Source organism: Penicillium angulare (assembly GCF_028827245.1).
Source record: "Penicillium angulare strain IBT 27051 chromosome Unknown utg000007l_segment0_segment0, whole genome shotgun sequence".
Classification (NCBI taxonomy): domain Eukaryota; kingdom Fungi; phylum Ascomycota; class Eurotiomycetes; order Eurotiales; family Aspergillaceae; genus Penicillium; species Penicillium angulare.
In genome coordinates, this window is record NW_026623166.1 from 1,014,570 (window position 1) to 1,029,814 (window position 15,245).

The 15,245-nt window shown below is 45.3% G+C and overlaps 5 protein-coding genes across 5 annotated transcripts; 4 read left to right on the top strand and 1 right to left on the bottom strand.

Annotated features, from left to right (window-relative positions):
- Positions 1-2,483: 2,483 nt before the first annotated feature.
- Positions 2,484-3,660, top strand: N7478_009641 (uncharacterized protein; the record flags this gene model as incomplete). The annotated part of the gene is made up of 5 exons (XM_056925855.1): positions 2,484-2,566; positions 2,637-2,856; positions 3,027-3,300; positions 3,378-3,553; positions 3,616-3,660. The coding sequence occupies 5 exons, from the start codon at positions 2,484-2,486 to the stop codon at positions 3,658-3,660; spliced, it is 798 nt and encodes a 265-aa protein (XP_056775225.1).
- Positions 3,661-4,414: 754 nt separating this feature from the next.
- On the top strand, positions 4,415-5,340 carry N7478_009642 (glutathione S-transferase family protein; the record flags this gene model as incomplete). The annotated part of the gene is made up of 5 exons (XM_056925856.1): positions 4,415-4,451; positions 4,516-4,650; positions 4,707-4,762; positions 4,825-4,952; positions 5,010-5,340. The coding sequence occupies 5 exons, from the start codon at positions 4,415-4,417 to the stop codon at positions 5,338-5,340; spliced, it is 687 nt and encodes a 228-aa protein (XP_056775226.1).
- A 236-nt stretch (positions 5,341-5,576) lies between these two features.
- On the bottom strand, positions 5,577-6,716 carry N7478_009643 (class II aldolase/adducin domain protein; the record flags this gene model as incomplete). Its single annotated transcript, XM_056925857.1, has 5 exons — positions 5,577-5,651; positions 5,706-5,874; positions 5,944-6,076; positions 6,134-6,394; positions 6,446-6,716. 5 exons carry the CDS (start codon positions 6,714-6,716, stop codon positions 5,577-5,579), a joined length of 909 nt encoding a protein of 302 aa, XP_056775227.1.
- A 695-nt stretch (positions 6,717-7,411) lies between these two features.
- On the top strand, positions 7,412-8,482 carry N7478_009644 (mitochondrial carrier domain-containing protein; the record flags this gene model as incomplete). Its single annotated transcript, XM_056925858.1, has 3 exons — positions 7,412-7,441; positions 7,568-7,673; positions 7,740-8,482. 3 exons carry the CDS (start codon positions 7,412-7,414, stop codon positions 8,480-8,482), a joined length of 879 nt encoding a protein of 292 aa, XP_056775228.1.
- A 653-nt stretch (positions 8,483-9,135) lies between these two features.
- N7478_009645 (putative Golgi transport complex component Cog5) lies at positions 9,136-10,581 on the top strand (the record flags this gene model as incomplete). The annotated part of the gene is made up of 1 exon (XM_056925859.1): positions 9,136-10,581. One exon carries the CDS (start codon positions 9,136-9,138, stop codon positions 10,579-10,581), a length of 1,446 nt encoding a protein of 481 aa, XP_056775229.1.
- Positions 10,582-15,245: the final 4,664 nt, after the last annotated feature.

Genomic DNA, 15,245 nt, shown 5'->3' on the forward strand with positions numbered 1-15,245 from the left:
CATGAGACCCAGGCATTGATCGCAAGTTGAAACATAGTCTTGGGAAGAGATTCAAAAAAATACAATATTTAGGATTCGCATATAGTTACCAGTATTACATCGGAAATTCTATTTAAACTGAAACCCATTGATTATAACCTTAGATGTTCTGAATCTTCTATAGTAATCTTGATCTCAGTACCAAAAAATTGCCCTCTTTCCATTATAGACTATATTTAAATCACGGCTGACTCATTAGACTTAGGGTACGGGGGAAAACACTAAAGACCAACAACAAGAAGGTAATATCTCATGAATGAGTTTTGAGGGTGGCTCTGATAGTATTTCAAATAACGCTTCAATACAGCAGTTAAAGAAAAGGAACAGGAACCATACCAACTCGGCAACAACACTCGAAAGCCAGTCAAAATAGTTAAGGAGTGGTAGACAACCGTATATAATGTTTACAATTAGTAGTGAATTATCACGCAAGTCTCATTACTGATTGTTAGAAGTATATTCAAGGTCATTCAACCGTGACTTGAGTGCTTAGGGTGGGGAATATATTATTGCTAGTGAATTAAGCCTAGTACGTGATGATAACTTATCTAGGCTTTGAAATAACAAGGTGAGTTTCTTAAGTTTCAATAACCTACTAAGCTATAACATAAAGCAATCCATGGATAGAACCTTGAAAGCCACTGTTAGTAGCCTGCACCTACCCAAGAATTTCCATGGGAGAGGGCCTATCTGACTTGAAAACAGAGTGCCGCCACTGCAGTTTCACATCTAAAGATGTCAGAAAGCCAGATCCTGAGATAGTATTTTACTGAAAATTACTCAAATGATTGGTTAATCCACTCAACCATGGCTTCAGAGTCTCAAATAGAGGAGAGATTCTGTGAATAAGCAATATTTATACGAATCTTTCACATCATTAATTCGAAGAATCGTGTGCTTATTAAATGCCATGAATAGAGCATGTTCAATTTAGAGAGTGCATGCTACTAGTAGTAGGTAAGTTCTCCAGGGCTGTCAAGCAGCTAAGCCGTATATTTATGTTGTACATAATGCTCCTCCATGGTCTATTCAAACTCAAACCTATGAATTATAACCTTTAAGGTTCTAGATTTTCTATAGTAACCATCATATCATTACAACTCAGATAAAGTATACTCTATTAAAATTATAGCTATGATATCAAAATGGACTGATTCTATGCCGCAAAGGCTGGTTCTGGTTCTCAAATCGCCCCTACGAAAACTGGTGGTACTAGGGCCTTGTGCATAACCCCCGCGTGTTTACGTGGGGGGGGGCTGGGGGAATACCGGACACAAAGCCGAGTTCACAATTTTTTGAGAAGCTAGCTCATCCTTGCACCGATATCGGTATCCAATTGGACCAATGTGCATTCACAACCATGAAGCCCCTCTCCGCACCCAAAAATTGGAGAATCTGGGGTCTGGGGAAACTTCGGGCCGGGTGATCATGGCTCATTGCTGTTAGCGACAACGTTTAAAAAGAACCCTGTAGTTGCTAATTCACACTTTTGATCTTGAGACTTCCAAGTAACACCCTTAAGATTCTTCCGCGCATATGGACTCTCAACCAGAAGTCAAAATGGTCAGCCATTTTGAGGACACAGCTCAAGCCGAGGCAGGACCGGAATTCGGGAGCCCCCCACCAAAGGGGGAAGCTTTTGAAGAATATTCTCCGGATGAGATGCGAAGGCTTTTACGCAAAATTGATCTACGTGTGATTCCGATCCTTGCAATTCTCTACTTCTTGAGCTTTCTTGATCGAGGTGATTTTAGCCCCTCTCAAGCGGCTTGTTTTCAAACCAGGAGATCAAGTACTCACCAGAGACAGGAAACATCGGGAATGCCAACATTCAAGGTTTATCGGAAGATTTAAACTTAGTTGGAAACCAGTACAACTGGTATGAGATACTCAATTGTTCAAAGTGAACGTCAGCTAATATCAAGATTGGAAGGGTCTTAACAATTTTCTTCTTCCCCTACTCTTTCCTTGAACCGATCTCCAATCTACTTCTTGTCAGATTCAAACCCAGTATCTGGCTACCATCTATCATGGTCGCCTGGGGTAAGTTTCAATAATCAACTGTTAACACAAATGAGCGAATCTGACCAAGGCAGGAATTGTTACAACATTAATGGGAATAGTTCAAAATTATTCTGGATTACTAGCAGCAAGATTCTTTTTAGGTGACTACACCCTTAATAATTTGGAGCCTAACCAAGTACTAACGAAATCTTACAGGCGTCACTGAAGCAGGTCTTTGTTAGTAATCTATTTCCATTACGATAATTCAAATGAACTAACTAACCATCGCGTTCTTCTTGCAGTTCCCGGACTCGCATTCTACGTCTCTTTATGGTATGGCCCCATCCCAATTGAATGTATCGAAGGGGTTACTGATATGACTCAGGTATCCAAGAGCCAATGCTCAATATAGAATTTCTCTTATTTTCGCATCTGCCTCCATGGCTGGCGCATTCTCTGGCCTCTTGGCATTTTTGATAAGTAAGATGGATGGGGTCGGTGGATTAGAAGGTTGGAGATGGATGTAAGTTAAATTTCCTTTTTTGTGTCAATACCCTCTGGTCTGGAAACCCTATACTAAATTCAAACCACAGCTTTATTCTCGAGGGTATATTAACAGTTGTCGTTGCTGCCATTTCATTTCTCCTCGTTTTGGATGAGCCTTCTACAGCAAAGTTTCTTTCAGAGAGGGAGAAAGCTGCAATCATTAGAATGCTGGATGACTCGCGAGCAACAACTACTAGCGCCGAGCAACTAGAAGAACAAAGTGCATTCGATTTAAAACAGATTAAGGCAGCATTTTTGGATTGGCAGGTAAGTGACATACTCAATTCACCCATGCAGTAGTGCTGAGGCGAAGCTAAACCTCTTAATTCAGACAATATTCCACGCGATCAACTATTGGGGAATGGTAAGACATTTTGACGATATTTTTACCCTGGACTGGATAGCTCTTACTGACCATGACATTGGTTATCATTTAGGCATGTGCTGTCTACGCTTTGTCCCTGTTCCTCCCAACAATCATCAAGGGCCTTGGCTATAGCTCTACAAATGCTCAACTACTAACCATCCCTGTCTACTTCACCGCGTCGGTATGCTGTGTCGTGGTCGGATACTTCTCAGATCGATTTGGCCAGCGAAGTCTTTTCTCGCTCGGTTGTTATATGGCTGTATTTGTTGGGTTCCTGATTGCAGTTGCGCCATCCAAATTTATCCCTGGCCTAACATACGCTGGCACATTCATAGCTGCTAGTGGTATTTATCCAGGTAATATCATCCATTTCCAAAATTTTCTTACAACAACTAACTTTTTTATTTTCTTATCTGTGCAGCAATTCCGGGGCTTCTAGCTTTGTCATCCAATAATTACGCTCCGGCAACCAAGCGAGCTGTAGGAATGGCGATTCAAATCGGCTTTGGTACCCTTGGAGGCGCTGCAGCATCAAACTTCTATCGAGCTCAAGATGCCCCCAGATATCGACTCGGACATGGCCTTGTTTTGGGCTTTGTAGGCTTGGGTCTTATCTCAACTACGTCGTATTATTTCTTGTGTCGAATTACTAATTCTAGAAGAGAGCGTGCGTGCAGCGACAATTATCAAGTGGAAAGGTTTGATTTGGGCGATAAAGCGTTGACATTTCGGTACAATCTGTGAAACTCAAGCTACGATTTGGAATTATAAAGAAGCAGCTCTTTTGGGAGGCACATAGATCATACCTGGACATACGTCCTGATGCAACTTGAACTTCCACCTGACATACCACCGTGTTGCCAACAGCCTCTTACATTTATACTCCCTATCATATTCAAGTTGATACTGTGACGGATTTTAGTATTGAACAGTTCTTGAGAAAAAAATAATAATAAAAATTACGCCCAATATCAAAAAAGCTAATTGTCAAAATAAATAAGAGATCAGGGGGCCGTTGAGCGAAATAGGATGTAAATTGCCCAAAGTATTATGTTACTAGTAGTTTCATCAACCGGAGCGCCGCAGCCGAGGGCAATTGGGGGCCATTAACCAAGGTTTCTTTATTGAATCCAATCCGCCTAGACCTATTCTAGTATCAAATTTTCCCAATTCGGCAAGGGCTTACGGAATGCATTTATACCGACGAGCCTTGTTGCGCGCAGGAATCTGTTTGGGTGCGCAACGACGCTCAAATATGCGATGTAGGACATTCAGCGGAAGCCAAACAGTAATCTTGAGTAGCATTATCAACATTTTATTCCTTATAAATTCACCTGGTCCGCCCGCATCTTTTTCTGAAATATCTCACAATAGTCTGGCTCGGGCTATTATCGCTTCCATATTGCTCCCGTCACGCTGAGAAGTCACTTTCTTAAAATTGAAAACCAAGTCACATCAATGACTACCCTCAAGCCGATAAGATTATACTGGAGAGGTATTATTGTCTACTTTTTCTACAGAAGACCTCAGTGCCAAGCTGACAATACTTCTGAATATAGACCAGGTCCCCAACCCAGCCAAAGTTCTTGTGATTCTCGAGGAACTCAACCTTCCTTATGAGAGTGAATGGGTCGAAATAGAAGATCTCAAACAAAAACCATTCACTGATGTTAATCCCAATGGACGAGTCCCGGGTAAATCATATGCCAAGTCGCCCCATAAGACATCATCCAGGGTTAACATAATTCAGCTATCAACGACCCAAACACGGAGACGACAATCTGGGAATCTGGTGCTATAATCCAAGTAATGCCACCTCAAACTTACACAGTGAGCAGTGAAGATCAAGAAGCTGACTACGCTTGTAGTACCTCATCGACACCTATGACAAGGAACACAAAATCTCTTATGAAACTCGCCCAGAGTACTACCAGCAACTCCAGTGGAGCTATTTCCAAGCATCAGGCCAGGGCCCGTACTTCGGACAGGCAGCATGGTTCGTCAATCCTCTCTCAATGTTCTCCCGAATTATATAGTAATGAACACCAAATAGGTTCAACATCTTCCATGAAAAGTTCTACGGGGAATCTCCTGAATCGGCGAAAGTGCGTTACGGGGCGGAAATTAAACGCATCGCAGGCGTTTTGGATAGCGTCTTGAGTCAACGGGACTGGCTTGTCGGAGATAAGTGTACATACGCAGATCTGGTATTTGTGACGTGGAACATGCAGATTACCTTCGTTATGGGTAGCCGAACAGGTGAACATGCGTGGAATCCGGAGGATTTTCCGCATTTCACACGGTGGCAGAATGCTATGGTGGCGCGGCCAGCTGTCCAGAAGATGGTGAGCGTGTTGAATGACAAGGAGGTTAAAAGTGGTTGATTCTAGATCTTCACAACTTTAATTTTTCATTGCTCGCTTAATGATGTTTTACCTTTCAAAGTCTACTTCGTATGAGATTTCAGAAAGTGCATGCAGTGATACAGTGACAATTTATTCATCGCAGTGAGCCCAATTGAGCTCGGTATTCATTAGATAATTCGTTGAAATCAGTCTTTCACATTTGGCACTCTGCCTTGAGCGAGTTCTCACATAACTTATTATGTCGGTCATGTTGCTCACTGTAGGAACCTCCCATTTGTTTCTTCGACCAGAAGCTCGTATTCAGGCTGGAACTCGGTATAGAAGTTGTGCTAGGAAATGTTAGAAAAATATTCTTGTGCTACTCTAGTCTTCGTGGCACTTACAGGGTTCTGAGCGAACTCAGCGGTAAAAGCAGCTGCTTCGTCATCAATGATGATTTTAGGGATACCGTTCGCCGCCGCAGCATCGGCCATGAGCTGTGAATGGCAGGCATTTTCCAGCATTGAATACAGGATTGCAGCTTCATCCACGGTGCGGCCCACAGTCAAGAGGCTTGAAAAGCCAAAGCATTAGTATGATGGTCATTTATAGCCGAATTAAGGGGGACTTTGAGGTGCTTACCCATGGTTCTGAAGGATACACGCAATGTTGTCTTTTCCCAGCGCTTTCGCAATATTTTTGCCTTCATCTGCGGACAATACAATACCACCATGGTCATTGTAGACACCGAGACGTCCATGGAAGTTGCAAGCATCTAAATTCATTCTATTGGTTACTTGTCTGTGCATCAATTGAATCAAATTTAGCATACCTTGAGTGAGCATCTCAATTGGCTTGCCGAAGGAGCTCCATGTTTTGCCGTGAATACCATGAGTGTGGGCCGCAGCCACGACATCAGGACGGGCTTTGTGGATTTCGGAATGAATCAAGAAGCCAGCCTCGTTGACGGGTATTTGAGCTCCTTCTTCAGTAACGTATCCCTCATGGTCAACAAGGACCAAATCCGAGGCTTTGATAGTAGAGAAGTGTTTTGCAAAGGGGTTCATCCAGAAGTGGTCCTTCAAGATTGGGTCTGGCTGCTGTTAGAACACACTGTCAAAGTGGATTGTCTCTTTGTACGTACCGCGCATTGAAATGTGACCCGAGACACCCTCGCCGTATCCCAGCTTGCCAAAGTATCGGAAAGCAGCGGCCATGTGCTCCTTCATCCATTTACGCTTCTCGACTGGGTCTGTAAATGTAGGAATTCCACGCAGCTTAAGGGTGCCATTGCGGTTTCCACGGGCAAGTGACTGGAACTTGGGATCATTTGCAGCATTGGAGAGCTCATTTTCAGCAGCCAGGCGGACAGATCCCTCCTGCTGCTGGGTAGTTGTCGCAGTAGCTGTTGACATTTCGAACAAATCGTATGATGAAACTTTTTCTTGTCGGTCGTTGAATCCGTTATAGAGAGCGAAATTTCGAAAACCGAGGTTTCGTCAGTACAGGTCAAACCAATTCGGCGAAAAAGAGATTGGGTTATATCCACAAGTTAAATCTTCGAACAGCAGCCGTGGCTCTTATCAAAAGATTCCCTATGATATGTGGAGTTGGCATCGGGTTCCACCCGACCCCGCCTGGTTGTCATTGGAAGGCGGCGTGTTGGATAATGGAGACATCGGACTAATTTCCGTAATGCTGCCAATTCTTTTGGGCAGTTGATTCCCGGATCCACTCTGTGTTTGGTAATTGCGAGCCGGTGATTGATAAAGGCCGCATGACTGGGTGGACCCCTTGTGCTCGATCGATAACGAACTATGCATTTTGGATCTTGCCTATTTTCTTTCATCAAACCCCGCCGTGAGCCTAAATATGGCTATGGGCAATCGGGATATCGGGGTTCATTAAGGGCGGAGCTTGGCAATCGGCTCCCGCGGCGGCCGAGATGGAAAAACAACATGCCGCGAGGGCTTCAACCATGATAGCCTTGTGTTCTCAAATTTCACATTTCAATGGTCAATGCCGAGACGAAATACTGAATAGTTTGCCATTGATGCCATTAAGATAAGACCTTTCTTTTTATTTGCCCTTGTGGCTCCCATTATCGGATATGCCTACCACTGCGCTAAGCATCTTCGTGGTAAGTTCGCTTTGAAGGTCGCAAAATCAACACTTACTGATGATTTTTGAGCAGGCCAGTACTGTTGCATCACTATCGTTAGATTTTCTTCTACATCCATTGGATACAATAAAAACGCGTATCCAGTCTCGTGATTACAGCCTGCCCTCTCAAGGCACGAAGCTCAATGCAAGAGCATTGAAAGGGCTTTATCAAGGTCTAGGGCCGGTCCTGGTGACTTCATTCCCTGGTGGTAAGCTAGCTAAGACCTTTTGAATTCTCTACATTCCTTCCTATAAATCATCTAACATATTAACAGCTGCCGTATTCTTCTTTGCCTACGAGGGCACCCAATCTAAAATAGCCTCCGCGGCGAACAGTGAAGCCGGATTATCCCCATCCGCCCTCGTTCTAACGGATATTTCTGCATCATGCATCGCAGAAGTAGCTGCCTGCTTTATCTATGCTCCCACTGAAATGCTCAAACAAAACGCTCAAGTCGCTATGCCACCACCTGCCACAATATCCTCATCAATGCCTCGCCAAAAGCCCGAGGCCCTGCCCAGGGAGTCTCTAATAAGATCCTTTAAGAATATAAGTGATTCTAGGACACTCTGGAGAGGATATTGGGCTCTCCTCGCCCACAATTTACCATGGACCCTTATCCAAATGCCGCTTTATGAGGCCCTCAGGAGATATATGTTTTGTTCGAAGCCTCAGACCAAAACTTGTTCAACTAAAAACGAGGAATCCTCCTATTACAAAAGAAATGACTCGTTTAAAATTGCAATAAACTCGGGACTTAGTGCTGCCGTGGCAGGGGGCGTCACCGGCGTCCTAACTGCTCCGATGGATATTATAAAGACTCGAGTCAACTTGGATGTTTCTGATCAAAAATCTTCGGGAACTAAAAGGGTGATGAAAGCGGCACAAACCATCATCAAAACCGAAGGTCTTCGAGGTTTATATCGGGGATGTGCTATTAATAGCTTTATGGCTGTTGTTGGATCAGGTTTATACTTTGCTCTCTATGAAGGCGGGAAACAATGGCTAGGGGATTAATATCCTCTCTCGCAAGGGCCACTTCGAAAATGTCGATGTAATTTTATGTATACTATAAATAACTCTACTCTATAATAATGAAATGATGATGACTCCCCTCTTTTAATTCTTTTGTGAAAACAGCGACTATCCTAGCGGAGGGATGTTGTGAATGTACAGAAAGCTGCAAACTAGCCCCAGATATTTCCCCAAAAAAGAAGAAAAAAATCAGTTGTCACTGAATGCAGAGTGGACTTTAAATTGTTACCAAACACAGAAACTAAAATAGCACATATTCCAAACCGTCCATACTACCTACACTTGCCCTGGTCGACAGAAGGTCACATGACTCCCTGCTATCGGCGCCATGTGGGATTATCGCGGAGCTCTCAACAGTTGTCTTTCTCTCCGAACACCTGTCGCTCAAGGCCCTGAACAACTCACACCATGTCGAATGTACGACGGAATTGAAATGAACCCCGAATTATATCCAACCTCAACCCCGATCCTTTTGAAAGCGCACCACAATCAATTATACTTTTCGCACTCGTTTCAACGCCAGTGTTTTATAGCGCATTGATACCCAATTGTTTTCATTTTATGTCTGATAAGGGCGAGCTTTCTTCGAGTGCTCCGAACCCCTCTTTGCATAAATTAAATTAGCGTATCTGAAAATGTCGGAAGGAGAACCCTCATACATCGACTATGAGGCCTTTCTAGACCCGGAATTCTCGCCGGCCGGCTTCGCCAATACCCTCGTGGTCAGCACCAACAATGCGACAGATACGCCCTTAGATCTCTCGACGCCACTATCTAGAGTCCTTTTTGATCTCCAGGAAATCGACACACATATTCACAGCTTAACCACAAGATCCGCTCTACCCCTCCTATCCCACACGCAAGGCCAAACTGCGGCTGCCGAACACATTCTGAAGGAAACAGGGACACAAATTACATCGGTGACTCAGGGATACGAACGGTTGGAGAAGGAAGTGTTGCAAAAATGGCAAGCTGCGGAGGAGGCCAGAGCCGCTGCAGAAAACTCATTGGCTACGGTTCGGTTAGCACGGTCTGTCGCGCGCTGCTTGACGCTTGGTAGACAGCTAGAGAGTCAAGTGGCAGAGTTAACTGGACGAGGGTCAGCGCAGACAACGCCAACAACAATGGAAGGGGAAGCAGTTACACCTGTCAAGGAGGGATTTCGAGCTTTGGAGCGAGCAGCCATTACTATCTTGAACCTGCGACAGATGTTCTCAGCATCCTCGGAGGAAGATGAAGGATATGGACTGTTGCGGGTGAAGAATATGCGAACTCTACGCAATGAGTTCGTGATACCGGCGGAGAATATGGTTAAATCAAGGGCACAACAAACCATCAACCGCTTCTCTTTGTCGAATTCAGGAACCACCAATGTTCAATCGTCGATGCCATCGAGTTACAAACAGGCTCGCGATGCACGATCCCGTCTGGCAACAGCTGCAACTACCCTATATCTTCTCTCCCCAGTACCACAAGGTGTCATTACTGCTTCAGAATACAAGCCTGAACTTCTTATTTCCACGCTACAAGGGTACATGCAGACCTCCATCATAACCTCTGCAAACGCCTTCGCCAAGGCGCTATCTCAACTGCCTACGCTGGACCGTGCCCTCGCCGACATATCTGCAAGGTGCCAGGATATAGTAGCCGTGGAGTCTATTCTGCGTGGACTCCGGCTCCCTTCTCACCCCCTCCTTTCATCCCCCACAAACAATGATGATCAACATACCCCAGACTACGAAAATGCTACCTCAAGGCCGGCCAACCTCCTTCAGTCCCTGCTTCAAGCCCTGGATACTTCATCCTTACCTTCATATTATTGGCGATCACTCGCATCGTCTCTCACGAACCGCGTGCAGGAAATCGTCAATCGCGGGGGCGTCTCCGCTCGTACTCTTAGATCCAACCGTGATCGACTCAGGAACGAGATTAAAGACTGCGTGCTCCGTTCTTCACAAGTATCAGCTACCAACCATCTAGCTGAGAGAGGCCGACCCGGAAACGACACAGTCGTAGTGGGCAATTGGGAACGAGAAGCAGCCGTGATGGTAGGCTCAGTTATCGGTCCCTTGAATCGATAAAGCTCGAATGACCTCGGTATCAAACATTTTCAACCCGACACCCTATATCTAGCAAGGAGCATTATACATCTGCCGTCATAGAATGACCAGTCTCACGTATACATAACCCAAATCTAAATATAACCTGCCTCCTATTTTATTCACCCCGTTCTTTCTTCCTACATATACATGTACCTGTACCTGTACATCTAGGTAAAGCTTCTATACGGAGTATAACCAGCACGACGGCCCACAAACAGACTCACCACGGACCAATTTACCCCAAAAATATTGGGGCCAAGGCCCAGGTACCTGGCAGGGGGAACCAAAGTCGGTACCTTGGAAACGCTAGTCCGATTTGACTTAGAGGTGACACCAGGCTACCAAATTAGGTAGGGCTCATACACAAACCCACATAAGATGCAAACCCCATGCCTATAAAAAACCTACACACGCAAACCCCTTCCAAAAATAAAACTAAACGCACAGAGCAAAAATTAAATCCAGTTTACAGTATTCCGTACAAACTCCACTCTAAAAACTCTCTGCACAACTCGGAGATTTACATATACACTTCCCGAGGAGGTCTAGCGGCTGTCAGATGACTCCTTGCAGCACCAGCGCCAGTGCCAGTGCCAACAGCCAGTGTCACGGTGGCGGGGGCCAGAGGTAGGTATATGCACATTGCATATGCTCATGCAGTAACAGCAGCCAGGTTGGTTGCCTTACTGTACAGTATGCACGTATGTACCGTTCTGTCGAGGATGTAGGCTCCAATAAAAAAAAACGACATATCGTGCTTGAGCGGTGGAGTCGCAGTAGACCAGGGTAAGCAAGGCAAGAGGCAAAGGGCTCGTGCAGCTTCGTCCGATCTAAAATTCACAAGGGAAGATTCAAGTTTATTCTCCCATAGGTAGAAAGATGGTGATTTAGGAGGGAGGGAGGGAGTCGTGAGTAGCCTTATTTTGTGTACGACATGCTAGTGCACTGGCACTTGCAGGGTAAAGATGGAAGTGAGGATGGGTTAACCATACCCATAGCACTTTATCTGATCACCTGGCATTCATGGATGCATGTACGGCTTTATTACTTACTACATGTCTACTAGGTACAGCAGAAATGTGTACAGATGTTTGCCAAGGGGGAGTTTTGTTCTTCCAAGATCTTATTTTCTTATGTATTATGATATACCTGGGTAAATAAGTATGTGGCTAGATCCCTCCAGGTACGCAGTTCTCATTACTCGATTGCGACAGGTGCATGGATTCTCCTGGCAGGCTATGCAGGGTGGCTGATATGATTGGTTCATAGCCTCGGGAGAAAACCACCTGGGCAAATCGAGTACTGTATGAAAGAATTAAATACTTTTATGTATTGTTCGGGTTTTTAAGCATGGATATTATTTCGTGCTTCAAGTTCGCGCCTTGAAGAAAAAGAGACCTGTCATTCGGTACCAGGTTATATCTATACACCGCTCCAAAGGCAAACTGATCGACCAGGGGCGAAATGGATCCGCATCCCACCATGACTCAGAATGTCTTTCGTTGAACTCCATAAATGAGATAAGTTCAAAGCTCATTGATGAATATTATATATTTAATTTTTGTTCCTAATTCTCGATCTAAATTAGCCGAGTCCGAATCGCGGGGGCTAAAAGTCAACGACGTCACAGGAGGATCTCGCCGTGGAGTTAAGTTGTCGATCGGAACAAACATGATTCACGGTGATCGATAAGGCCCTGCAGGTACCTGCCACTACCTGGCCGTGCGCCTCCGCCATCGGTCTTGTGGCGCCCTGCAGTTGTACCTACAGGTACCCGATAACTTGCAAACCAACCTTGCCCCTCTCAGGCTTACGTACCAAGTACTTTCACCTGAAGTACCGTGCGCCATGCCCTGACAGGTTATAACTTCCACCCCAATCAAACTATCAATCCAAGTCCGTCTTTTCTCGTCATTCTTGTACCAATGGCTACCCCACTCACGCAACCACGCTAGCTTCTTGATTTCAATGAAGCTGGAACAAGACTATAAAGAGGGGGAGGCAACGCGTACTATACATAGGTCGACCGTTTTGACTCGGCCTTTTCTTCCCCTCAATCAGAATCGACCCCGAACCTGAAACCAAGACAGGAGCCAACCACTGCATCTCTGCGACTTACAGTGTTTGAGCATGCGCGTATTCCAAACGCTTCTCGGTCCAATCCGCTCTTTTCAATTCTATTGCCCCTCCACTATGCCCCTCTCTTCTCCTCCCACCATGACCTTAGTTTCATCCCAATAGACCGGCCATTGGATTCTTAACATTCAAATTCAGGTTCTGCCTCTGCTTCTGCGGGGGGAAGCGGGAAAGACTTGCACGGCACAGAAACCAGAAAACAGAATAGAGCACATCATCCGTAGGAACCGTGGCGTCACTAGACCGAAAGAATCAGTATAGAAGCAAAAAAAGACATAATAACCTAGGTACGACTCGACATGGATCCGGTTAGGCAAAAGGTTGAACATGAACACAAATAAAGACCCGGGGTAGAAACGATCTCGATCTCGAATAGAACCATCATATACTGCATACGAGAATTAAAGCACAATACCAGAAAAACAAATTTAAAACAAATTTAAAATCTCGCGTACCGTGGGATCTGATTTGACCTCGTCATGTGGGCAGGCTGTACTCCGTACAACATGGGCCGATTTACTTTGACCCGCCGATCGACGATATCATATCCCGCATGTCTTGCCGTTTGCAGCCAGCGCACCACAGAGAGGCGGGGGTCAAAAGGGCTGGAGTGGGGTGGAAAGTCTACTATTACACGGGAGACGCAGGCACGGTGAATCCTCAACGGGCCAGTCGGTGCCAGCCGGGGCCTGAAGGTTTCAGAGGGAAGTTTGGAGAGGGGCTCTGAGGGCGTCTGAACGCAGCGGGGGCGGAGAAGTCGGGATCACGATCAGACTTGACTTGAGCACAATACTGGATGAAGAGAAAATCAAGTTAGAGTACACACGATGTATGTTTGGTCCGTTGCTTTGCGACTTTATTATTTCCACTCAAGGGTCACTGGTAGATAGAGGGGTAAATGATTACCTTTGTCCTCCCAAAGGTTCTTATCAATGGGGTCCATGCCCCCTGATCGTACCTCCCCATGCATTCCCGGAGGCTCGAGCTTTTTGAAGGGGATAGGACAAGTTCCCGAGTCTATCCATGTGTATTATACATGTCGACTATGTAGTAGGTGAGATGTTGGTACGGTAGATGTGGAGGAGTCGATATGGTTCCAATATTTAGACATAGCCTGGCTGATCCATGTATCGATCTAGCATAGGACCAGTATTGTACAGAGTAGACTGTACAGAGTAGACTCGAGGATATAGGTTAGCCACGGAGATTTTCTTTTTTCTGGATTTCCTCCTCGTTCCTCGTATCAGAACGGACCATTCGGAATAGCCCCCTACCGCGTAACCATACAAAGCCTATACAGAAAGTCTGGAGAGTATGACGGCGCTTGGGTTCGGAGGATGATCCCCCTCCCCCTGTGATGATACATCCACGCAGATGCAAGGGGGTCGCATGGGAGTCAGAGTGTAAATTACTAGTACATAGTACCAAAGATAATCAAATATATTAAATATATCAAGATAAACTAAAATTACTCCAGACTCCACAATGAGTGAAACGGCGGAATAGAAGTTTGAATAAAAGAGTCGAGACCAATCTTGATACAACTTTACCAGCAACCAGCTAAACTAAAGCAACTAAAGGAACTAAAATCACTAGGGTGAGTATATCCACTAAAAGTAACTAGATCCCGTACCAATCTATAGTGCTCCTCCCCAGCCCAGCAGCCCCACGATCCTATACAAGTCCCAGGGTCTAGGCAGTCTAGGCACGGTGGTGGACGTCAAGGACTTGTCCCCAGCAAAGTTTATACCTGTAGACCCTGGATTCGATAACCCGGAACTTGAAGACGCCAAGTAGTATGAATGGCGCTATGAATCATACATCTGGTGCCTGGTGCCTTTTGCTGGTATTCCTTCTACCACTTCCACTTCTTCTGGCTTTCCCCAACGGTTCAAATAACAAATTAAATTGAATAAATAAAATCATAGAATTGATCTGGTGAAACACTCGATGATTCGCATCGGTAGCCCCGGAAGTGGTGAGTTCCTGGGATCTTCAATCTGACTTCTTCGTAAGCTGAAAAGGTTGTAAGTTCTCCATTTGCCCCTCGCTTCCGATAAGCCTCTTTCCCTCTTCTCTCGTCGTCACCATTTCCTCCCCTTGAACCAATCTTCGTGCATGCTGGCACTTGCTCCCATCTCCACTCAGCCCTTTTTGGTCTGGAGTCTCGCGTTGCTTTTCACTTTCCTGTGGTTTTCTACTTCCATTTCCCTTCTTCTTTCAAGTTTGCTTTGCATCTTCCATCTGCATCTATTCACCTACACTATTCTATATCTATTCCGATATTGGAATTTCCGATTAACCTCCTTATCTTACACATCAGATCGGATCCTCGTCCTCACACCATTTCGTCCTTGACGCCGGAGGATTTTCGTTTTCGTTTTCTATTTTCCCTTTTAACTTCTTTGTTTCTTTATGGGGATCAACTTGAAACGGGTCCCACCATCCCCCCCTCGTCGGCGATCCTGCTTGATTCGCGTGTCTCCTACGCAACGTGCCTGAGATGC